Below are 25,525 nucleotides of genomic sequence, written 5' to 3' on the forward strand. Positions count from 1 at the left end.
TCATGTGTAAAACAGAGGTAATAATACCTACCTCATAGCTATCTTATGAGGATTAAGTAAGAGTGTCTTGGCCGTAAGTGCCCAGTGTATAGGAGCAGTTATTTTTCTTTGGCTTCTAAGATAAGACATTCTCTTGTGATCACTCTCTCTCTGCTCTTTTTCCATGTACTTCTTGGATGACTCGATTTCCAGGCACTCCTTAAATACTGATATTTCTCTGGTAGTCTTCTTCGGCTTACAACTGTATTCATCCTACTTTCATCCATTCTCTTAACCTCACCTGTGGCCTATATCCTGATGAGCCCCCAAACCCTATCAGCAATCCAGAGCACCTTGAATTTGTAACTATCAAACAGTAACTAAAGCTCACTTCTCGGTAAAGGAGAACTCATCTTTTTAAAAATCTTGCCCCTTCTCTTCCCAATTAGACTGTAAACTATGGGACAACAGGAAATCATGTTGGGACATGGCTATACTCCTGGAGTCTAGAAAAATGTCTAGTACAGAGGAGTTAAGTATTTGCTGAAGGACTGAATGAGCTCTTTTCTATCAGTAAGATGAATTCTATAAGGGAAAAATGGCTAAGGCCTTGGGTCCCTTCTCCATCCTGGATTGCTCAGTAAGAAGCCACCTGTGAGATCCTGGGATAACAGCTGGGCCTAAAGCCCTGGCTCCTCCTACTATATACACACACACACTACTTCATTTCGATAGTTACAGGTAACATGAACACAAGACACTTCCCAACCATGAAAAAGCATTTGGATTTTATAAGTTTAAATATTTTTGAAAATGTTGACAAACATAAGCTCTACTTGGAACTGGATGACAGATATGCTTTTAACGTAAGATCTTCATCCTAAAATATGACTTTTCCAAAAAAATATTCAATCTTAGGCCTCTTGCTACAGGCAGGTTCCATGGGAATACACAAAAAGAGGCAGGGAAACAGTCCCCATGGGAGACTGTTGTTTCCTAAAAAGCAGGCTGCTATTATACCCTGTGAAGTTCATCAAGTGCTTTTTCCCTTTACTCAGTCATCATCCACGGTGAAGTCAAAGGGCTCAAAGTCTTTCCGGAAGCGGCGAGCTAGAGTCTCCTCCTCTTCCTTACTCATCTGACACTTCCTCCAGTCAGACTTGTCAGGAATATTAAGGATAGCTTCACTAGCCAGGACCTCCCTGCAAAAAGAGAACAAAGAAGTCAAAATGGACACTATCAGCCCAAAACTTTCGATTCCTCTCCAGCCAGAGACCTCTGCTCAGCATCACCCAAAAAAGGCATGCAAATTCCTCTAACTTTGCTCACACCATGTTCTCTTCCCTGAGGGCTATCTCTGCCATTCTATCTATCAAAATCACATCTGTTTTAAACTGACCAGCCCAGGTCTTAGCTCTTCTCTAACTCCTCAAATTCCATTTACTCCTCTGAACAACCTGGAACTACGTTACTGCTACCTAGAGAATCAACATGACATAGTAGAAAGAGGGCAGGCCCTGCAATCAGAAAGAGACGAGACTGGATTCCATTCCTAGCTCTGCCGTTTGCTGTCTAAGAACAGATTACTTCATCTCTGTGTCTTGATTTCCTCGCCTATGACATGCAAAATAAGGGTTTTCTAATGTATGAAGATAACACAATCAAAGCACCAAACTAGTTGTAATTACATCCTGCCTTAAACTCTAGTTTCGTTATCTCAGGCCATTAATGGGCTGAGGGCACGGTGAAAAGTCAGGCACCTAGTATCATACCCCGATCTGACTTTCTGCCCTTTTTTAGTGCCCTCAAGTCTATACAGGCACAATACCGCATGCTCAATGTCAACAAAATCACCTCTCACACAAGCTATCTTCTAAATGCCACTGCTTTCTATTTTTACTTATTTTGATATATTAGAAATAACCCTATTTGTACATTTGTTTGGTTCATTTTCCACTTTGAAGCTACAGCAAATAGAAAGGCTAAAAACAAATCACAGAATCTTCTAAAAGTCAAAGGACCTAAGCTCAAGTTCTTATTCTCTGGGCAAACTATGAGCCTACCTCTTCATCTGTAGAATGAAGATAGACCCATCCTTCTTGTACAGCAGGAAAAAAAAGATGTCTTCTCAAGTATTTTGTTAATTATAAAATGCTATGTTCCCTGGTGGTTCAGATGGTAACAAATCTGCCTGCTAATGCAAGAGACACAGGAGACGCAGGTTTGATCCCTGGGTTGCGAAGATCCCCTGGAGAAGGAAACGGCAACCCACTCCAATATTCTTGCCTGGAAAATCCCAAAGACAGAGGAACCTGGCAGGCTACAGTCCATAGGGTGGCCAAGAGTCGAACATGACTGAGTGACTAACACTTTCACTATCACCTGTAATTTACTACTTTGAAAAATACTCAGTGTTGAAAATATAACCAAATATCAAGAGCATAAAATCATTCAAAGAATCTCTCCTTTATAAGCTTACATGCATGTGCCCTCAGTATCTAAACCTGTGTCTGCTGCTGAATCAACAACACAAAAGATAGTATCAGATGTCTGAAGCTCCTAATACATTTTTTTCTCATTTATTATCTTCTTTGAAAATGTAGACAACTACATTTACTAGACTTATCTACTGGTGGCAGTCTCTTAGAGGCTTTCCAAATTGGCCCCAAAATGGTTCAAAGTTGATTCAAAGCTCAGTTCTAACTAGGGAAAAAAAACCACTGCATAACACAAGACACCAGCACCAGATAATCTGTCCTGCACATTTTTCCAACTACCCTCCATAATCTCTTCTTACCAGCGAACTCCTGCTTTCAGTCTCTGCCTAATTTATACCACTCCCTGTACAGTTGTACAGTCATGTTCTCCATGATGTGAGGAACAGAAATGAAGCCTCATCCAAATCTTTAGGACACTTCAGAGTACTGAGTTAAGACCTCAATTTTGGGGTCCAGCAGGCCAGGTCACTGTGACCATGGACAAGCTACCTCACCACTCTAGAGCCACACACTGTCCACTACTAAAGCCACCAGCATGCTCGGTCATGTCCAACTCTTTGCAACCTCACGGACTGTAGTCCACCAGACTCTTACGTCCATGGGGTTTCCCAGGGAAGAATACTGGAGTGGGTTGCCTTTTCCTCCTCCAGGGGATCAAACCCACGTCTCCTGCAACTCCTGCATAGGCAGATTCTTTACCACTGAGTCACCTGGGAACCCCAATGAAGGCAGTAGCCTAATAAATTTAATCATAATTAATTAAATGAAATTAAAAATTGAGTTTCTCAGTCACATTAGCCACATTTCAAGTGCTCGGTAATCACCAGTAATGGGACTGGGGATTACTGTGTAGGACAGTGTAGATTTATAGAATATGTCTATCATCATGGAAAGTTCTACTGGGCACTCCTCCAGAGTCTCATTCTCCAGACTGGTAAACTGGGATGACAGTACCTACCACACAGAGTTTAGAAGATTAAATGAGGCAATGCATGCAAAGTTCTTGGCACAGTGCCTGGCACAGAGCACATGTTCATAGTAGCATTTCAGCTAGAATGCCCAGGCACCAGGTTTACCCTCTAAATCTCTCTCTCAGGCTCAACTTCAGCCCTTTCATGATGCCTTCCATCAAGCAGAAATGGCTCTCCCTTCTCTGGATTTCTAAAGTACATTGTTCCTCAAAATTTTTTATGGTACTTTCCACATTCTACATTACATTACTGTCATATACGTTAAGTATCTGACTTGCCCTAAGATTATTTGTTCCTTAGGGCAAGGACTATTTCTTGTTTGGCTTTTTATTTAACTCGTCATGCAGCCCACTACTTTATCCAGAGTAGGTCTAGTGAAAACACATTTAAAATAAGAAAAATATACAAACCTTCCAAACTGCAAAGGAAAATTCTTTTTAATTCTGTGGAAAAGTTTCTCTCCTGTGTCAAGTTCAACATAAAAATATGCTGCTCCTGGCTGTGCAATCTACAGTAAACAGAGTCATATGAGGACATGTAATAGTACTTTAAACACTGAAAATCCCAGCCCATCTCTTAAGAGCTTTAATTTGGCAAAGAATTTAGAAGTACAAGAACTTTAATACAACAAAAGTTTAAAAAGACACTGGCAGATATTACAACGATCCTCCCAGTGGCATCTACCTTCCTAAGTTCCTGCCTTAGGAAATTTCTGATTTCTTGCCCGTCCCAGGAAAGCACTAAGGAACTGCTATAATATAACCTTCATCTCTAGTTTAATCAATACCCCATGCTCAAGTACCAAATTGTCACCTGCCTATTTAACATTTGTTGAATGCCTCTGAGTACCTCAGGTTCTATAGGCTAGAAACCCAATACTTGTCCTGGAATATCACCTTCCTCTCCTATTTTACCTGCTTGATGTCTGAGTGCTCTGGGATTTCCAGGAGCTCTATCTGCTGCTCCTGTGCCTGAGTGATGAAGGCGTCTTTAATGTCATCAGTAGCACAGCTGCTGAGCGGCACAGGAATAACCTGGGGGGGGGGGGGGGGGGGGGGGGGGGAGAGACAGGAAAAATTCTTTGTGCAGGTCTCAGGGAGGTTGTGCCTCCCGCACAGTCTCTAAGATATAACAAATCCATCACAGGGGTGGAGGAACACCCCTCAGCAGACATTTTCCTCAGGCCAGACAGGTCTATGTCATCCTGTCTATAAGGACTTAAACTTATGAGACAGCCTTTCACATGTGGGAGGCCATCTCTGATGCAGAAAAGGCTAGAAAGAGATCTCTTTGTCATCAAGCCTTTTCCAGCTCCTATATAATATATGTGGCAGAGTCAGGCCCATTTGAAAACTTAACAAATGTGCCAGAAAGAAAACCACCACAATGACAATCAAATTACCCATAACAGTCTCTGAATTTCTGAGCTGGTAGCCCCGGGCAAGACCTGAGACTGCTTCCTACCTGTGAACTGTCACTCATGCTAAGCTTCACACAAAATAGCCACTCTCTTCCCCAACTCTTACCTGTCAAGCCCACATCTTTCCTGGGACCTCCCTGAACTATCCATTTCTTTTCTCGGCAGGCACTTACCACCTGTGCTATTCAGTTGTGCTGACTATGCACTTCCCTGGAGCGCCCTGGAGTTACACCAGAAACTATAACCTTCTAGATGAATAGTATTTAAATATTAATATGAAAGTTCATACTGAATTTTTTAAAGTATTAAGTCAACTATTCAAATACTTAATCTTATATTAGAATCAAACACTTAAATATTTATTAAAATTAACATTTGTTGATAGGCACTTGGATTGTTTCTATGTCTTAGCTGTTGTAATAGTGCTGCTATGAAAACTGGGGTGCATGCATCTTTTTGAATTAAGGGTTTTCGTCTTTTCTGGATATATACCCAGGACTGAGACTGCTGGATCATAGGATCTATCTTTAGTTTTTTGAGAAACCTCTATACTGTTTTCCATAACGGCTGCACCAATTTACAGTACAACCCAAGTGTCCATCAACAGACGACTGCCTTAAGAAAATGTTGTATATACACACAATGGAATATGAAAAATAATGAACTGTTGCCATTTGCAGCAGCATAAATAGGTGAACTTAGTAGAGGGAATTATATTCAACATCTTGTAATAACCTATAAATAGAAAATAATATTTTATATATATATACAAGAACTGAATCACTTTGCTGTACATCTGAAACTAATACAATATTGTAAGTCAACTATACTTCAAAAAAATTAACATTATTTAAATATTTATCAATATCTAGGCCCTTCCAAGCTCTTGGACAGAGATCACATACCTGTAGCTGCAGGTGATGGCTTTTATAATTCCTCTCAAATAGAACACAGCGTTTGCCTCGACTCCTAAAGAACCTCCTCAATGTAGCCTTGTACTTCTCCACCTCTTCTACCACCTCTGCTGAAAGCTCCACCACTGACTGGTAGTGTCCAATGGGCAGAATGAGGACATGGTCATCAGATAAGCCTCCTTTGGCCAGGGCAAGGTAGCACTGAAGAGGAAGCACACAGAAGTGAGACTTCAGTCCTGCATGTGTGATTCTTTGGAGAAAAGCCTCTACTAAGCGTGAGCTGCTAGGGTGTGGGGCAAGTGCGCCAGAGGCTACCGGCAGAACTTCTCCTAAAAAAAAAATCTGATTTTAGAGGTTATGACAACATTGTTGTCAAGTACCTGCTAAAGAATGAGGTTAGATCCAACAAATTTCTATGCAACTATCAAATGAACTGGGGAAAAATGAGCAGCACACAGCCTGGCTTTTGGCTACAAACACACCAGAGCTGAAGGAGACTAGAACAACAAACTTGGTTTTTCCTCCCAGGCTCCAAACTTGAAACAATTTAACAATTTTGCAGTGACTATCACTCAGCCACAGGAAGATACCACTTCTGATTTCAAAGAACCACTTCTGATTTCAAATGAACTACTTCCCCTACAGTGACACCTAATTCCACCCCTAAATATACTTCCTGGGTTCACGAAAAAGGCTAAGATGATATGATTATCATCATCATCACCAATGTCCCTACAGCCTTAAGCTGCTGACTGACCTTTACAAAATGAAAGCAAACATAACCTAATGGAGAAGGAAGAAGAAGAAACTTCAAACTCAGGTACATCCAAAGAAAACGAGGGTTCCCAGCAATGGCTGTGGACAGCTAAACAGCAACTAAAAATATTTCTGTCAAAACCCAAACACACAAGACTGCTCTGCCACTCAGACATACTTTGAAGGGAAGAGAGCAGAGAAAGGGCCAGGCAAATGAAGGTACCAGAGCTTTAGAAAAACAATCCGAAGTATACTTTTAGTGTGGTGCCTTCAAAGTTAAGACTGAAGGAAAGAGTCATTTATTTTTCATCTACACTGAGAAAGCCCAACAGAAAGACAAGATAGGTAACAGCAACAAACTAAAGCATTATCATCCTTGATCTCCTTGGCAAAGAGGACTGAACACATCTACAGAGTTAATATTCCAGATGACTAAAGTTCATCAAAACCTCATAAGCACTAAAACAGTAAAAAAAAAAAAAAGTATAGTAACCAATGTGATTGTGTTTGTTTTAAAAGGTTACTCTAGAAAATTACATTTTCTAGCCTTTATGTCAGAGGGTTGCTGCCATAAATGGCCGTTTTTTATATTGTGATGTGCCTTGAAGCTACTGAAGGCTTCTAGTCTAGACTAAACAGCACCCCTAAGGCAGTACCTTCTAGTTTTTGTGACGTTTCAAACTTGCCCAGTCTCCTCCCTACTTTTCAAACTCTCAACTTCTAATCTGTGCTGTACTTGAATTCATCTCTAATTTTATCTATGTAAGTAGGACCTGAATGAGTATTTCTCCCATAAATGCATGGATTTTGCAGTACTTATTCTGGACTCGTAGCAGCCTGCAACTGTTTTTACCAACTTAAACCTATGGGTCATTAGCATACTTCTATGCATACCCCTTGAAGAAGGCGTGGCTGCTGCTGCTGCTGCTAAGTCGCTTCAGTCGTGTCCGACTCTGTGCAACCCCATAGACGGCAGCCCACCAGGCTCCTCTGTCCCTGGGATTCTCCAGGCAAGAATACTGTAGTGGGTTGCCATTTCCTTCTCCAAGGCACGCATGCATGTGAAATCACTTCAGTCATGTCTGACTCTGTGCGACTCTATGGACAGCAGCCCACCAGGCTCCTCCGTCCACAGGATTCTCTAGGCAAGAAGACTGGAGTGGGTTGCCATTTCCTTCTCTGGGAAGGCATGGCAATGACAGAGAAAAGCCAGGGGAGAAAAGAAAAAAGAAAAAAGCCAAGGGGATCAAAAGGAGTGGTTGCAGAGACGGGACTCCAAGTCCTCAGCCAGATACCCACAGGTGACCAGACATTTGTAAGAGATTTCTACCAACAAAGGACAGTGCAGGTAAGGGTAAACTTGATTGGTAGGTAAGCTACCAATCAAGTAGCTTTGGTAGGTAAGTACCAATTGGTAGGTAAGCCAAAATCATCATGTGACCTCCTATCTGTCCACAATCAAAATCTGATATGCTTTTTGCCCCTCTAACTTCAGGTCAAGATAAGAAGCAAAGAGTTTTCCTTGAAATTCCCCTAGGCTCATACCCCAGTAAAAGGCCCTCATTATCAGGATAAGCTGAGGAAAAAAAGGTCATCCCCAGGAAACAAAATCAGAATAAATCAATGAAAAATGGAATAAAGTATCTGCCTACAAAAGCATCACACACTACGAAATGATCTGTATATATTATCCTCAGGAGCCTTGGAAAATAGCCATTTCTAGTATGGGTGACTAGGGTGCAACTGTAACTCTGAAAATTAAGCTTCTTTTCACTCTAAGTGAATGAAAAAGAAGGATAATGGTCTGTATGGATCCCAGAAGAATGAGGGTCAAAAATGGGTATTAATATAATATCTAAGCAAGTCGTGCCCAAGGAAAAGCATTTGGGGAAGTCTGAAATAGGATGACTTTACAGTGAGATACATGTATTCCATCAGAACTTTTCATAGCCTGAATAAAATCCTTCTCAAGATCATCCAGTTGTCACAGTCTGATTGCTTACCCAGCAATCTTATAATTATCATCTTGGGTTCCCAGATACCCAGACCAGAAATGTGGATGTGAGTCTTCCTGTCATTAGGAAGCTATATGCTCTACTACTAGGCAAAGCTGAGAACTTATCACTTTAGTCTTTTATAATTAGTGTAAATCAGTTCCCAACACTACATAGTTACTATAGATAAAAATTAATAAACTCAAGTTTTAAAATCTGAAGATACAAAAAAAGAATATTAACATTTTTAGCCAAATATGAGTGTATAGGCAACAGAGGACTCCTTTTCAGGGACAAAGAAAATCATTGTTTCAAATGGTAATTCAAAAAAGCAAATCATCATCCCCAAATAGTATGGAATAAAAACATATAAAGTTCAAGAATTTCATAAAAGCATCACCCTAGGAAAGCCATACCTGTTTGTCAGAGAGGAGGGAAAGAAAGAGGAATCTTGTGAAACTGATTCTACTAAACCACAAGAGAACTGCTATAGTTGCCACGGTCAAGATAGACAATATCAAATGTTGGGGAGGATGTAGAAAAACAAGAACCCTCATATATTGCTGGTGGGAAAACAAGATGGTGCAGCTATTTTGAAAAATAGTTTGGCAGTTTCTTAAAAAGGTAAACATAAAATTACAAACAACTCCACTTCTTAGGTTAGGGCTATTCAAGAGAAAAAACATATGTTCACACAAAGACATGTATGCAAATGTTCACTAATAGCCATAAAGGGGAAACAACTCAAATGTCCACTTAGTGAATAAATAGAAAAAATGTAGTTTATCCATACAATGGAATACCATTTGACAAGGAGGAATAGAAAACTGATACAGGCTACAACATGAATAAGAAGAATATTATGCTAAGTAAAAGGAGCCAGACGCAAAGATGTACAATTCCATTTATATGAAATATCCAGACGGGCAAAGTAGATGAGTGGTTTCCTGGAACTGAGGGTGGGTGTGGGGATTAACTGGAAATGGGCATGAGGACTCTTACTGAAGTGATGAACATGTTCTAAAACTGTATTATGTGATGGTTGTACAATCAGTAAGCTTACTAAAAGTCACTGAATTGCACACTTAAAGTAGGTAAATTTTATATGTAAACCATGACTCTATAAAGTCAACAGAAAAGAAACAGGTGTCTTCCTCTCTGCAAGAGGTTCATGGAAGTAACTCACATGTGTGCCAATGTTGACCACCAAATGCTTTTCCACTTCAGGGCTGGCAAGGCAAAACCAGCAGGGTCCTGGAGGCTGAGCTTCACGTGGAAGAAAGACAAGTGTTACCATGGTCCAAGCACTACAGCATATAACCACCAAAAGAACGCAGCCTTGTCTGATCTTTGTGTCCGGCAAACACTGTATGTACACGCTACTGCCACAGTGGGTCTGCTGTGCTCCCACTATGACCCCCGCCCCCATCGCCATTATCAATGAAACTAAATGTCTACAGATGTTCTGAATTTGTAACCAGTCCAAAGGTAGGTGATCTACAAGTGATAGCCATAGCATGTAACTGGCAATTGACTGCAATAAGAGAACATTCAACTGGGTGTCTGGAGCCCCATTTCTAGTTCCAGTCATGCCACCAGCTAGTCACATGACGCCAGGAGTTACAAAGTCAACTTCTTCATCTTTGAAACAAGCGGGTGGAAAAGAAGATCTCAATGTATTAACAGCTATCTTTGCTAACATTTTGATTATTATTTTATAAACCTGCACTGGTTTTGTAGGCTCTTAACCTTCTGTTTTACAGACATGAAGGAAAGGAACTTTTTCCATAGTTCTTACAGAAATAGCCTCAGACAGTGTCAAAGTCAGGCCATCTTTGCATCCTTTTGTTTTTATTATTGATCTTCTGCCAGAAGAGGCCCTTTGAGCAATGCTGCTTCCCAAACAAGACCCAAAATAACCATTATTGCCCACCGAAGAGACCTCTGGAGCCAAGGTACTTACGAGGTTTGCGAGGCTGCTTTGGGTGAGGAGAAGACTTGCTGTCTCTGCCTGTAGATGAACGCTTCCTTCCCTGCTTTTCATTTAAATCAAAGAAAAACTGGCAGGCTGATTCTTCCTAGAACAGCCAATAGAAGAGTAAATGTTATTAAACTAACCTTTAAGCAAGTAGCCAACCATCACACACAAGGGAACATTGCTACCTTCCTCCCAGCCCTTTCTGCCTAATCTAGAGAAGCAAAATAGTTTCCCAGTCCTGATGCCTGGACTCAGTCACACCTCTCAACACTTATATAACTAAGCTACCAAATTCATCCCTTTGGAAAAGCAAATTAAAATGTAAGTTATACAGCAATTCTTGCCTAAAACACAATAGCATGATCCCACCCAAATCCCTTTCCCTCTCTCAGTAGGGCTGTAGTAGTCTTACAATTTCACAGATCAAACGACTTTAACTGAGTTTTAATTTAAAAAAATAAAAGGCTGCTCATTAAGAAAGTCTAAGAAAGCAGACCATTCATACTAGTAAGGGAACTTGACATTCCTTGCTTGAGTGAAGGGAAAATGAATTTCCGAAAAGTCTATTTAAGAAATCTCTTCAGAGTAAATCTTATTGACCTACTACCACTCATTCAGTTCAATTCAGTTCCAGTTGCTCAGTCGTGTCTGACTGTTTGCGACCCCATGGACTGCAGCACGCCAGGCCTCCCTGTCCATCACCAACTCCCAGAGTTTACTCAAACTCATGTTCATTGAGTTGGTGATGCCATCTAACCATCTCATCCTCTGTTGTCCCCTTCTCCTCCTGCCTTCAATCTTTCCCAGCATCGGGGTGTTTTCAAATGCGTCAGTTCTTCGCATCAGGTGGCCAAAGTATTGGAGTTTCAGCTTCAGCATCAGTCCTTCCAATGAATATTCAGGACTGATTTCCTTTAGGATGGACTGGTTGATCTCCTTGCTATCCAAAAGACTCTCAAGAGTCTTCTCCAACACCAGTTCAAAAGCATCAATTCTTCTGTACTCAGCCTTCTCTATAGTCTAACTCTCACATCCATACATGGCATGACTACTGGAAAAACCATAGTTTTGACTAAACGGACCTCTGTTAACAAAGAAGTGTCTCTGCTTTTTAATATGCTGTCTAGGTTGGTCATAACTTTTCTTCCAAGGGGCAAGCATCTTTTAATTTCATGACTGCAGTCACCATCTGCAGTGATTTTGGAGCCCCCCAAAATAAAGTCTGACACTGTTTCCACATCTATTTCCCATGAAGTGATGGGACCGGATGCCATGATCTTTGTTTTCTGAATGTTGAGCTTTAAGCCAACTTCTTCACTCTCCTCTTTCACTTTCATCAAGAGGCTTTTTAGTTCCTCTTCACTTTCTGCCATAAGGGTGGTGTCATCTGCATATCTGAGGTTATTGATATTTCTCCTGGAAATCTTGATTCTGGCTTATGCTTCATCCAGCCCAGTGTTTCTCATGATGTACTCTGCATATAAGTTAAATAAGCAGGGTGACAACATACAGCCTTGACATACTCCTTTCCTGATTTGGAACCAGTTTGTTGTTCCATGACCAGTTCTAACTGTTGCTTCCTGACCTACCACTCATTATAAAATAACAAATTACATTGCTACCAAGCACTTGGATCCTTGCCTGAAAAGTTAGGAACAGGGAATTAACTTTAGACAGGAAAGACTTTATATGTGTAACCCCAATATTCGAACCAACTTTAGACAATGAAAGACTTAAAATATAAAACGGTTAACCCCAAACTACAATTAAATGTACACACACACATTGATCCTACTGGAAATCTACTAAGGCTTCCTAATCACCACCACAATTTCCCAAAGGAGAAAAAAAAGAGATTAAGGTTCTAGGGATTAAACTTGCCTTATGAACTAAACTATAACCAGGGAAAAGACACCTATAATGGGTAATCATGCCCAGAAAATGTCACCTCTCAATCAGAACCCACCTCAGGGGCAGGAGTTTGCTTTCCTGTGGATGCTTCCTTCCCAGATTTTCTGTACGGGTTTTCAGTGACATCTGGTGGCTGTTTTACCAGTTCTGCTGCATCCATTAGTTTCATAGGAACAATACTGAATGCATAAAGATACTTTGGAAAAAGAATAATATTATTATTTGCATTTATGCAAATATATTTATTTATGCAAATATAACCAACCTCCTGGATGTAAAATTCCACAAAAATCTTCAGAAACTGAGTAAAACTAAAGAGCAGCAACCAGCCTATCTGTAGTTCAGAGAATCCGTAACAATGCCATTTTGGTGATCTTCGCAAGGGCTAACCAAGGGCTGATAAAGTAACAAGCAACTAATCAAAGCCCAGCCCTTACACAAAACAACTAGCACTACAAGGCCTAGAGGGATTTGCTCCATAACCCTTGAAGACAAATTGCTTTTGTCTCTCAGTCCTTTATCTTTACGTGTTGTAGTCCTTTAAAGGACTGGAACCTGGTGGTCCGGAGTGGATGATAAAAAAGTGAAAGAGAGAGCCGGAGGGAAGGAGGGAGAGAGAGAGAAAGAAAGAAAGACACGGGGACCCAAGCTCTGATGGAGCAAAGGTGCTTTAATGATCTTTTGGTGAGTATATATAGGCTGTTGTACAAGAAATTTCTTTCGACAATGATAAAGATCAGAAAACCAAATGTACAGCAATCTGTTCCAAGGGAACAAGGGATGAATAATGGTCACAAGGTCAGGAGACAATCCATATCTCAAGAAAGAGGATCGAGACTAAGCAGTTTTGTCATAAGGAGAATGTTTACGGAAGGAGATTCAAGCCTGTCTCATCCTATGTCCTCAGTCCTGGGAGCGGTGTGCCCTTCCACCTGTTTCTGGCAACAGAAACTGATAAGGAACAGGGGATTTATGAGAAACAGCACATAGGAATCCTGTTAAACATTCCCTGACATTTGTGTACTTTGTCAATAGTCACTGTACTGCCCTTGTTTTTTTCCAATGAAAAACAACTTAGTGTTTTCCTTTGATTTTATACAATTTCTGCTATTTATGCAGATAAATTTTCTTAGGGATTAGTAGCAAGGAACTAAATATATAAATATCTAGAATCTTGGACAGACAGCACAAATATTGAAAACTTTATGTGAGATATGAATAGATGCTTAACCTCACTACTGATCAGGGAAATACAACCGATTAACACTGACACACAACCTTCTTCTGTCAGGATGGCAAAAATGTCAATAAAAACTTGACACTACCCATTGAGAATGTAGACAGAAAACAGTCTCATACACTGCCGGTGGGGGTATAAACTGGAACAAAATTTTGAGATAATTTAATAATACTTGCAGATTTCAAAATGCGCATATTCTGAGTGAAGTATGCGTTGCTTAGGGCTAAGGCTAACAGGTCCCTAAAAGTAAAACAACAGACTAAAAATACTGTAAGTGATACTAAGTCTTAAAAGGGCAGTTTAAAAAAAGGAAGAAAGGAAGAAGGGAGGAAAGGCAGATAAGTTGTTAATAAAAAAGAAATTACAAATCAAAACTTGCTAAGAATGCCCTGGGCCCCAAAGTTTGAGCTATTATGGAAAAAACAAAACAGGTATTTGCTTATCTTTTGCATGTACACTGTTCATGGCCTATTAAAGTGAGAAAATCTTCAGATAATTTATCTGTTTTCCCACTTGACTTACTGTTCTAATCTTTAGCTGTCCCAATCCACAATATCCTGGCTTTTGGCCTTAAAGAATCAGAAATGCTCTCAAGGAAGTGAGAAAACCAATATATATACTTTTCTGGTATATTCTCTTTCATTCACTTGCACAGTTTTCTCGTATAAAGCCAGATTCCAGGTATCACTAAGACTGCCCAAAGCCAAGGAGAGCTTAGTCAAACCCTTGAAAAATACCCATGGAAACAACCACATGGATGTGGGAAGAAAGGAACATAACTCATTTGAAAATATGCCTTTGTTCCACTGGGCCTATTCTCCCAAACCCTTCCCTAAAATCTCCTACAAAGGACCCAAGGAAACTGACCTTTCATTACCATATTATTACAAAGAGTAAAGTCGCTCAAGTACTGGGACATTACAGTTGGGAAGAAGAGAAGATCTGAATCCTAAACTGGGCAAGAGGAACATTTATCAGGCAGACAATGAATACTAACCAATCACCAAACACTCAACATTTACCTTTTTCTTTTCTGGATTTCCAACATTTGCCAGAGCTATAAACCTGGTGGCATGCTGTGCATTTTCCTGTAGAACAATGTGATTTCTGTAATATATTTGAAAGATAATAGGTTATCAACAAACTTTACCTTTTTTTGGCCATGGCTCGAGGCTTGCTCATTCTTACTTCCCTGACTAGGGAGCCAACCCAGCAATGAAAGCACTGAGGCCTAACCACTAGACTGCCAATGAATTCCCAACAACAAACTTTACTTTTGATCTGCAATTATGAGATATGTAGACTCCAAGGGTCCATGAAAAGAGCACAGGCCTAAGTCCATCACTACATCACCACCAATAATATCTCAGATGTTACCCATCCATTCAGTAGAATAATCATGCCTACTTCCCAGGGCTGCCGTTAGGAAAAAATGAGATCACGAATCTGAAAAGCACAAAAAACTCTGATTTTAAAAGAGCTGGGCAACTGGCAAAATGTTAATAATTGCTAATGTAGGTTATGGGTTCAGGAGGGTTCATTATACTATTCTCTCTTCTTTTGTGTAATAATATAATAGAATACCCTAATGGCTAATGATGTGAGAGCATCTTTTCACGCAGCTATTGGCCACTGGTTTATGTTCTTCAGAGAAATATATATTTGCATCCTTAAAGGTTGAGCTGCCTTTGAGTGGCTTGTTCCAATAACCTTTTTTAGTGTATGGTTTCAGAGAAGAAGAGGTTTTTCCAGATGGCATATATGGAGATATAAAACAAAAATCTGTAATATCTATGTTTATACCTTAGGCTGTGGGATTTATAGGGAAAGAGCAGGTTATATTCTTCTTTTGCTCACCTATATTTTTTGAACTTTCAACACATATATTGCTTTTGAATAAAAAAAAAAAAAGTACAAATTGTTTAGGGATTATCCACGCCCTTTACAGTGACAATCATTCACAATAAATTTTACTTAACTCTATAACTTATAAAACACTGGTTTTATTTTTTCTGCAATATATGCTTTAAAAACTCCACCTCCAACCTATACTGAAAAAAAGAAGAAAAAAAATTGATACAAGTTTTTGATTCCTAACTTGAAATGTTTCTTATGTAATTACCCTGAGTTTAAGACTATACAAGGACCACTGTTTAACCTGATCAAAACAGGACTTGCTATACATCAAGCTATGATGATTAAACAGCACTGTGATGTCAGACACTTAAGCCTACAAGGGGCTCTGTATTGGCAAATCCTTTGTATTTCAGATTAGGAAACCAAACTCAGAGAAGTGGAATGGTTTGAGAGTCACTTATTTCATGCCTGAGAAACTAAAAGAAACCAAGATGTAATATGGCTGAAATAAAAGGGAGAAGTTTACAGAGAAAATCCAAGCAAATTCTTCAAAAAACCAAAAAGAATGGAATGCTACTCACCGATATGGAAGCCTCTCATAATAGGTCTTTTCCAAAGAAGCAAAATGATATCTTGGTTTCAAGCCTGTGGCAAGACTGGAGATCAAAGCAGAGCCACATTTTTTGGTATCCACTTCTCCCTAGTAAACAGAAATTTAGTCATCATTAACAGATCTACGAGTTATCATGAAATGCAGAGATATAACAAGACACTTTGAAATGTCTTTGAAATTTTTATGTGGCTACAATGTGGCAGTAGAATTTGCATCATGAATTCTACTCTATGGCAATCAGAGAAACTCAAACACATAAGGGGAAATGGGCTAATTACAAATGCAGAAATAAGAACAACAGCCAGAAGTTAAGGAGGAAGGTTACTCCTCCATACAAACACCCAAAACAAGATTTATTAAAATCTCATTTGGGAAGGTAAGTATTTATTTTCTCTCTGGAGCCCACAGACTGTGTGTCTATAATTCGCTTTGCTGTGCTCCTGTAGTTCTGATAATGTAGAAAGTAACAATCACTACAGAAGATTAAAATCAAAAGCTAGCTTTCAGGGCCCCTAGGATCCACAGAATATTTGCCATAGAACATTCAGGGACTTCATCATATAAGCATACAACCCTCTATTTTGCTTAAGTCAAGGAAAGCATGGCTTGCAGAAGGGCACAATCATGCCCCTGGTTCAGTCTGTCAAAATTTAGGCTTATTCCCAGAGCTTCCATTAACAACAAATTATGTGACCTCTCACCCATAAACCAGTTCATACTTTCTCTTAGAATGAAGATCTAAGAGAAAAGTATGAACTGGTAAGAGAGAAATTATCAGAGTTAATTTTCCACTAAGTAAAGCAACACTTTCCTTTTGTCTTATGCTTGCCTCCTTCAGCTGTCTGCTGAAGGGCAGGGAATTGGCCTTGAGGCTAGTATCTTAGGGACTGGTGTTTTTCCCCCTAAAAATATGTGATTATTCATTTTCACCAAAGTCAACTTTAATCAAAAATTATAAACTTTTTTTTAGTACCCCTTTTCATTCTTCCTTATAGAGTATCACTTGTCTTCCTCCCATCATCACTTTAGTAGTCTTTCTCTGAATCTACTGCCTCTTATGTTCTAGTGGCAGAATAACCATGGGTGTTTGGAAGGGGAAGAGCATGGCCCTTCTACATTCAATATCCTGACAATGCCTGGTATTTTGTTGGCCTTTTTGGTCACAGACATATTGTGCTGAAGCTGACAGAGTAGTCTACAAGGCCCTTTTCTGGATCATCACTGATAACTCTGCATCTAGGAACTGATATTTTTTCCCTACTCTTTACATTTTCCTTCACTGAACCTCAGTGGATGCTTTCTGCCCTCACAGACAATCTTTCAAGGGCTTCCTTAGGCTTATTTTCCACCAGAGTAGCTCCCCATGATAGCCATCACTCACCAACCTGGTGTACATCTTCTTCTTATAAATAATATATTTAGATCAAATCCAACGACACAGTCCAATACATTCCAACATTAAAGCTTTCCCATCAAAGAAGTACTAAGTTTTCAACATACTGTGTCCCAACTTTAGATTGCTATCTTCACTCCCATAATGATTCCATCTTTTAAAATATTTTAATAGCCAAAAATATATAATCTGGAATGGAAAGGGATAAATAAAACTGCAGAGCTGCCACTACCTACGAATATTTCACTGAATATTAGTGACTCCTCAAAACATCTTAAGAAGGCTAAGAAAGGATACTTGAGGCAGAGACTACAATTCTTAAAAAACTTTCATTTATAATTAAGACTTCAGCAATTTCATTGGTGAACTGTGTTTTCACAAGATCAACTTGTTTTCATCAGCCAATAGGCTTTAAGTATCCCAAAAAAATTCACACAAGGTTTCTACTGAAAGGAACTAAGAACTGAAACACTCAAAGAGCAAAAAAAAAAAAAAAAAAAAGCTCAAATTAAGCCACTGCAGTTTGCTTTTAGAAATTCCAACTGAACAAACACTACTCACAGAAGAATTCCCAAAGTTCCCCACATACTTGGGCCACGGGGATGTGAGCAAGATATCAACACCCTTAAACTGGGGTGTTGAACGCAGCATTGTCCTTAGGGAAGACACATCCTTGGGACTGAAACTGTAACCTGGGACAGGCTCATTTAAGGACTCTGTCCCACTGAGGTACACAATCTGTAGTCCTGAACTTCCAGTGAAGACACCTTTACGACCTAGGTTCAAAGAAAAATGGAAAAGTTTTAGTCAAACTGCAGAAGGAAATGTCACGCTGGTGATGAATCTCTTTCATGCCCCAACTCTCTTAAAGCCCACTTCTGGCTGCCAGGTCTCAACGTTGGATGGCTACAACAGTATTCCTGTTCAGTACACAAGAGCTGTCTTTATGAGGAAGCTACTGGATCCCACAGTCTGACTGCTCTAGGTGCCTCACAACTGAAAAAACTTTGGAAGCACTGATTAAGAAAAAGGCTTTCTGCCTTCTAGAGACTCCATAGGGACTAAAAGAAATCTAGACACCTGGAGTGGCACTGAGAAGAAAAAAAATAATTGCAGGTTTGAGTAAGCTCTAGTCTAGAACAGATGTACACTTTATGAAGGCAGATACTTCCAAATGAAGGAACACATTAGGAAAGAGCAATTATTTAGGAAAAGTTAAGAGACTCTGCCATCTTCTCAATTTATTCCTGGCTTGTGCCCTTGATTCTCTTCCTTTGTGTTGCCTCCAGAACCTTGTTCCATCAGCTTTCACCTCCCTTTCATCTACTGAATCTCACATGGCTCTTTCCACATACTGACTCATTATGGAACACATATACTGACTAACAAGAATAACGAAGTAATAAAGAACACACATACTAATTAAAAAAAAAACTATAAAGGAGCATTTATAGCAAAGGAAATGTGGAAGCTTTCTAAAGAAAAGAGAGACCGAGAGAGAGGAAATGTGAAGAGTGGTTGAGCCATTTTAGAAAAAACTTAGTTGAATGATGCAAGAAGCAGTAGTGGTAGAAGGAGGGGAGCAGGGGAAGAAGAAAAACAAAATTTGACAGTGTTTTTTTTTTGTTTTTTTTTTTTAAAAACAAAACAAAAAAACAGCCAGACACTGAAAGGACCCACTATAAGAGTTTCAGGGGGTTGCAGAGGAACAACTTTAACCTGGAATTGAAGAGTGGACCTTGAATTGGAAAAAGGACAAGAAAGTAGTGAAAAACCCAAGGACCAGCATTAAAAACTTGAGTTTTTTAAAACCTCAGTGAAACCTAGAGCTATAGGAATTAGGAGTCTAATTAACAAATAAGCTGTATGTATCTAGCAATGTTACACGGTGAGACACACACACGGAGTTAAAAAAAACACACACACACACACAATTTATACTTTAGGTACTGCAAACATTATAGTCAAACAGTTTACTCCTCAAGTTGGCTGAAACAGTATATATTGGGTTGTGGAAGTACAAGGAGATTGGGGAGAGGTGTGAGACACCAGAGACAACAGAGGAAAAACGACATAGTCTTAAACATATGGACACTGACTTTAGAAAAGAAGCCCCTGATCCCCATTCTCTCAGGCAGTAATGGCAGATGAATCCAGCCACAAATTTCCTGGAAGACTAATTCCTGGGACACATTATGTTCATTACAAACATACAAAATATCCACTTACCCAGATAAGTAATGTTTTCAGCTAATTCACACCCATCAACATCTTGGAAATATTTCACTGTTTCCTGGTTATTGGCACCCAGCACATATGTCTGAATAGGAGCTAGTAAGAGAAACAGACATGACACTAGCTAGTTAGCAGATCTGCTTGGGGACCTGAGAACTGCTTCCCCATAGGAAAAACATTCATAGTGAAGGTAGAGCCTGCAATCCTCCACAGCCTGCAATCCTCCACATGGAACATGCTCACCACAGAAGACATCCTATAGCCAACCTTGTGGCTTGATTATTAAATGGTATCATTAGGCTTATCACATCTTAGAAGGAATGATCAATGTACAGTTAGGAAAGCAGACCCAAAAGAGCTTCATAAAAAAACATCAAAACTGAAAAAAAGGGAAGAACACATACAGTTGCATTATTCAATTCCTTCCTACTGAGAAGAGAATTCTTTTCCTGGAACTAAATCCAACCAAATTAAAAAACTGAACATTCAGATGCATAGACATTCTTCCCAGATCAATGCAAAACTCAAAGGCAAACTTTTAAATCACTAATATGTAAAAAACAACTTGGCAAGAACCAGGGAGCCTTAAAACTTTGTTAGAAATCATGTTAAAAATAAGTTCTGGGGACTTCCCTGGTGGTCCGGTAGCCAAGACTCCACACTCCCAAAGCAGAGGGCCTGGGTTCATTGCCTGGTTGGGGAACTAGATCCCACACACTGCAACTAAAACTTGGCACAGCCAAATAAATAAAATATTAAAAAGAAAAATAAGTTCATACCTTTCTTGACACCAGTTTTATATTCTTCCCATTCAGCATCTGGAGTAGAGCCAAAGAAATTTCCTACACACAACAGCAGCTAAAATGAGTTTTTTAAACAGATATGAGATTTTTTTAAAAACTATCAAATAGTATATAATTAATTGACAGTAACATTATATGGCTAACTGTCCTATTTAATTATCTCTAACCAAATTTTCAGAGAAGGCAATGGCAACCCACTCCAGTACCCACTAATCAGAATCACTAAGGGAGGTTTTTCCAGTAGTCATGTATGGATGTGAGAGTTGGACTATAAAGAAAGCTGAGCGCCAAAGAATTGATGCTTTTGAACTGTGGTGTGGGAGAAGAGACTCTTGAGAGTCCCTTGGACTGCAAGGAGATCCAACCAGTCCATCCTAAAGGAGATCAGTCCTGGGTGTTCATTGGAAGGACTGACATTGAAGCTGAAACTCCAATACTTTGGCCACTTGATGCGAAGAGCTGATTCATTTGAAAAGACCCTCACGCTGGGAAAGATTGAAGGCAGGAGGAGAAGGGGATGACAGAGGATGAGATGGTTGAATAGCATCACCGGCTCAATGGACATGAGTTTGGGTAGGCTCCGGGGGTTGGTGATGGACAGGGAGGCCTGGCGTGCTGCAGTTCATGGGGTAGCAAAGATTCGGACACTACTGAGCAACTGAACTGAACTGAAGGGAGGTTTTGCTAGTCTGTTTTCAGTTTTGTGTAAAATAATAAAGTAACAAAACTCAAATTCAAGAGTATAAAAAAGTGTACAGTCAACACATCCCCTTTCCCATACCACTCTTCAGCTACTAAATTTCTATGCTCACAATAGAAACTCAGTCTAACAAGAGAGTAGGTGTTCCAGAAATGTATAAAGAAGCCCAAACTTTAATATGTTTGATTACAACAATCAAATTTTTAAATGCAGTACAAAGAAACATCTTACATCAAAGTTTCCACTTTTCTTCTGAATCGCTCGAACTCTATTGAATAAAGCATCAAACTTTCCTTCGACATCTCCACATGCCAAGCTGCAAATAATATATAAATGTTAAAGCAGTTCAGGATACACAAATGGGCCTGCCAGGTTTGGTCCATATACTAGTCTTCCTGGATCAGGGAGATTTGTGTTCCAGTCTCTCTGAGGTTACCTGAGAGGTTCAAGGCATGTGAACTATTAGTGACTGCTGGGTGGCTCCACCTGAAGGTCTCACCAGTTATCTTCACCATATCTAAAATTTAGCTTATCATTTCCTTCAAAATTGAACCAGTTTCTTCTCACTTGCCAAGTTTTGTACATAAGTCTACTGCCAATCGGAGAAGGCAATGGCACCCCACTCCAGTACTCTTGCCTGGAAAATCCCATGGACGGAGGAGCCTGGTGGGCTCCAGTCCATGGGGTCATTAAGAGTCGGACATGACTGAGTGACTTCACTTTGACTTTTCCCTTTCATGCATTGGAGAAGGAAATGGCAATCCACTCCAGTGTTCTTGCCTGGAGAATCCCAGGGACAGAGGAGCCAAGTGGGCTTCCGTCTATGGGGTCGCACAGAGTCGGACACGACCGAAGCAACGTAGCAGCAGCAGCAGCTACTGCCAATTTGATTACCAAGAGGCAAAAATCCCCCATGCAGTCATCTAGTCTCTTCAATTCCTTTTACAAGCATCTTTTGTGACCTCTTGTAGCTTTTATTTCCACTGCCACTATCTTAGCACAGGATTTCAGCCATCCATTCAACACACACTGAGCACCTACAATATGCTTTGCTAAGTGCAGTATGCCAAGTACTATGCTGAGGACATGTTAAGGAATATAAAGAAGAGGGATTTTCTTTATATTCTCTGCCTCAGGACAATTATGAGGCAGAGCAACTGAGAGTCCTGTAGTTACTGAAGAGGCAGAAATAGAGAGAAATATAATGAATCTGATATTGGCTACAACATAGGGAATATACTTACATTTCCTCTAATTCCTTCCCTTCTTCCTGTCCATCCTACATAAAGCCAACAGTTTAATGTTCTTTCCTCAAAAACATTAAGACAACTCCATAGCCAGAGAGATGACAGCTTTTCACAAGTCTCTGATCTCTTTCCCCAACGCTTTCTCCAAGTTCCAAAACAGAAACCTCCTCTACTGTCAATCTGATCACTCTCTCTGTCTCTGCCATTCCCTTGGGGTGGTGACATCTCCTAACAGTCCCACTCTACCCATCTTGAATCTAAAAGATTTCCCATCTTTCAAGGCCGAGCACATCTCTAAAGCCTTCCTGACCAGCTCAGAAAGTCCTCTTCTCAAAACTTTAGAAACCCAAATAGCTTTTCAGAGCAAACTCTGTAATAAATTATTTGGCATGTTCATTTGTCTTCGGAGCACCACCTCCTCTAGGAAGCCCTCCAGTCCCTATCCATCACCAGTTCCTAGTGCTCCCACAGGACCCTGCACTTCCTCTTTCATAGCAGTTGTCACATGGAATTACCATTGTTTGGGGGACAGCCATTGTCCAGTCTGTACATCATAAGACACCTCAAAACTCATCATCTCCTCATCTGGGCCCTTTGCCACGGTTTCCAATCCTACTGAAGAAAAACAGAAATCTAGGATCCAGACAATGCTGACTAATTTGCACTCATAACCAAATATCTCCAAGCTGTGTTGATGTCCTGTCTTTAACAGACCTTGAATTCCTGCACTTTTCTTCTTCATTTACCTAGTCTTAGCTGTCTTCTACTTGGACTCCAATTTTTTTTTTCACACTGCAGCCAGAATCGCTTTCCAAAATGAAAATTTGATCATGTCAAGGTGTTCGTAAATATTCCAGTGACTTTTTTGAAATAAAGACCAAAAAAAAAAAAAAGACTATTAATCAAAGTTCAATCCTCACTTCCTTGATTTCTCACATTAATCCAAATATCCTATATAAATCCTCCCAGAACCGTGAACCTTTTCCTCCTGACATTTACCAGGACCATAATTTAACATTTATCTGGTTTCCTGATTAATATTTGTTCCCCTAAACTATAAGATCCATTAGGGCAGGAATTCCATCTGTGCAACGCCTAGCACCAGTGCCTGGCGCACTGCAACTGTTCAATCAATGCTGTTGAATGAATGGATGAATGGAAGGCTTCTCCTCACCACCCCCCTGAAAAAACGCGCCAGGGCAAAGGCCCTCTCTCTCTCTTCAGTCGAACCCTGCCCAGGGCCCATAAGTGGGCCCATGCCTACGATTTTTGGCTAATAAATGTACTGCAAGGAGAAACAAAGGGGAAATTGATATATATCAGAGGCCAGGAAGGCCTAACATGAAGGCCTGACTCTGACAGCTTCCTCTTCTCTCTGCGACTGTAGACAATAGTCTCCCGCTTCAGAAGCGAAAACAATCGGGAGAAGAGGCCTGCTTGCCGTGGCCAGGCAAAGACGCGATAGGAGCTCACCAGCAGGCTCCGGGGCTTCCACCCCGGGCTTTTCCTTTCTTCACGTCTTTAGAAAAACCCTCTGCAGCAGACACAAACACACAGAGACACACACAGAGACACACAGGCTTCGGACTCAGGTTCACTTACAGGCGCAGCGGTTTCTGAGCCATCTGCGTTAACAACCTGGGTTGGACCCACCAAGCAAAACTGGAACTGCGAACCCACGCGCCTCCGGAAATCTCGGCCTCACTGAGCTAAGACGACAACGCGCCCAACCAATGAAAACTCAGTAACCTACGGGGAGCGCCGAGGGACAAAGTTCTCTCCGAGATGGTTTCGCCTCGCGGAGGAATCACAAAAGGAGCGTAGAAGAGATAACGAAGGAAAACATTCCGACTGTAATTTTTTTATTTGGCGGCAGTTGAAATTAGTGAGCTGTTAGAAAGCTGTCTGCACAGTGTTGGCCCCAACCTAATCATGTCACTCTGGTGGGCAAGACAGACGCCCTGCACACATGCTTTTTATAAGTTTTCAGTTCAGTTCAGTTCAGTCGGTCAGTCGTATCCGACTCTTTGTGACCCCATGAATCGCAGCACGCCAGGCTTCCCTGTCCATCACCAACTCCCGGAGTTCACTCAGACTCACGTCCGTCGAGTCGGTGATGCCATCAGCCATCTCATCCTCTGTCGTCCCCTTCTCCTCCTGCCCCCAATCCCTCCCAGCATCAGAGTCTTTTACAATGAGTCAACTCTTTGCATGAGGTGGCCAAAGTACTGGAGTTTCAGCTTTAGCATCATTCCTTCCAAAGAATACCCAGGACTGATCTCCTTTAGAATGGACTGGTTGGATCTCTTTGCAGTCCAAGGGACTCTCAAGAGTCTTCTCCAACACCGCAGTTCAAAAGCATCAATTCTTCAGCGCTCAGCCTTCTTCACAGTCCAACTCGCACATCCATACATGACCACTGGAAAAACCATAGCCTTGACTAGACGGACCTTTGTTGGCAAAGTAATGTCTCTGCTTTTCAATATGCTATCCAGGTTGGTCATAACTTTTTTTCCAAGGAGTAAGCGTCTTTTAATTTCATGGCTGCAGTCACTATCTGCAGTGATTTTGGAGCCCAAAAAAGTCTGACACTGTTTCCACTGTTTCCCCATCTATTTCCCATGAAGTGATGGGACCAGATGCCATGATCTTAGTTTTCTGAATGCTGAGCTTTATTTTTTTTTTTGGAATGTTGAGCTTTAAGCCAACTTTTTCACTCTCCTCTTTCACTTTCATCAAAAGGCTTTTTAGTTCCTCTTCACTTTCTGCCGTAAGGGTGGTGTCATCTGCATATCTGAGGTTATTGATATTTCTCCCAGAAATCTTGATTCCAGCTTGTGCTTCTTCCAGCCCAGCGTTTCTCATGATGTACTCTGCATATAAGTTAAATAAACAGGGTAACAAGATACAGCCTTGATGTACTCCTTTTCCTATTTGGAACCATTCTGTTGTTCCATGTCCAGTTCTAACTGTTGCTTCCTGACCTGCATATAGGTTTCTCAAGAGGCAGGTCAGG

General features: G+C 40.5%; 1 protein-coding gene and 1 non-coding gene across 4 annotated transcripts; both read right to left on the reverse strand.

The window, feature by feature from the left end:
- Nucleotides 1-745: 745 nt before the first annotated feature.
- Nucleotides 746-24,260, reverse strand: CWF19L1 (CWF19 like cell cycle control factor 1). 3 transcript variants are annotated; one of them, XM_044935320.2, is made up of 15 exons: nt 24,112-24,260; nt 21,494-21,578; nt 20,539-20,617; nt 19,754-19,855; nt 18,086-18,300; nt 16,100-16,218; nt 15,069-15,107; nt 14,684-14,768; nt 12,477-12,617; nt 10,496-10,610; nt 9,719-9,798; nt 5,774-5,983; nt 4,363-4,482; nt 3,859-3,956; nt 746-1,181 (listed from the first exon to the last, which is right to left on the reverse strand). In XM_044935320.2, exons 1-15 carry the CDS (start codon nt 24,132-24,134, stop codon nt 1,034-1,036), a joined length of 1,659 nt encoding a protein of 552 aa, XP_044791255.2. In that variant the 5' UTR covers nt 24,135-24,260; the 3' UTR covers nt 746-1,033. The 3 variants fall into 3 exon arrangements, with proteins under 3 accessions (XP_044791255.2, XP_006067675.2, XP_025130035.1); XM_006067613.4 differs by lacking the exon at nt 15,069-15,107 and having other exon boundaries at nt 24,112-24,259; XM_025274250.3 differs by lacking the exons at nt 15,069-15,107; nt 19,754-19,855; nt 20,539-20,617; nt 21,494-21,578; nt 24,112-24,260 and having other exon boundaries at nt 18,114-18,252.
- Nucleotides 4,690-4,837, reverse strand: LOC112581686. Its single transcript, XR_003106305.1, has one exon. It is a non-coding gene; the product is annotated as a small nucleolar RNA SNORA12 (small nucleolar RNA).
- Nucleotides 24,261-25,525: the final 1,265 nt, after the last annotated feature.

Source organism: Bubalus bubalis, chromosome 23 (genome assembly GCF_019923935.1).
Source record: "Bubalus bubalis isolate 160015118507 breed Murrah chromosome 23, NDDB_SH_1, whole genome shotgun sequence".
NCBI classification, from domain to species: Eukaryota; Metazoa; Chordata; class Mammalia; order Artiodactyla; family Bovidae; genus Bubalus; species Bubalus bubalis.

Coding starts and splice junctions, on each gene's coding strand:
- CWF19L1 (XM_044935320.2), bottom strand. CDS start 24,134: ATGGCTCAGAAACCGCTGCGCCT. Junction 15,108..16,099: donor TATGAGAGGCTTCCATATCG/GTGAGTAGCATT, acceptor TGTGCTTTTCAG/ATTCGTGATCTCATTTTTTC. Junction 10,611..12,476: donor AGCAAACTCCTGCCCCTGAG/GTGGGTTCTGAT, acceptor TGGCTGTTCTAG/GAAGAATCAGCCTGCCAGTT.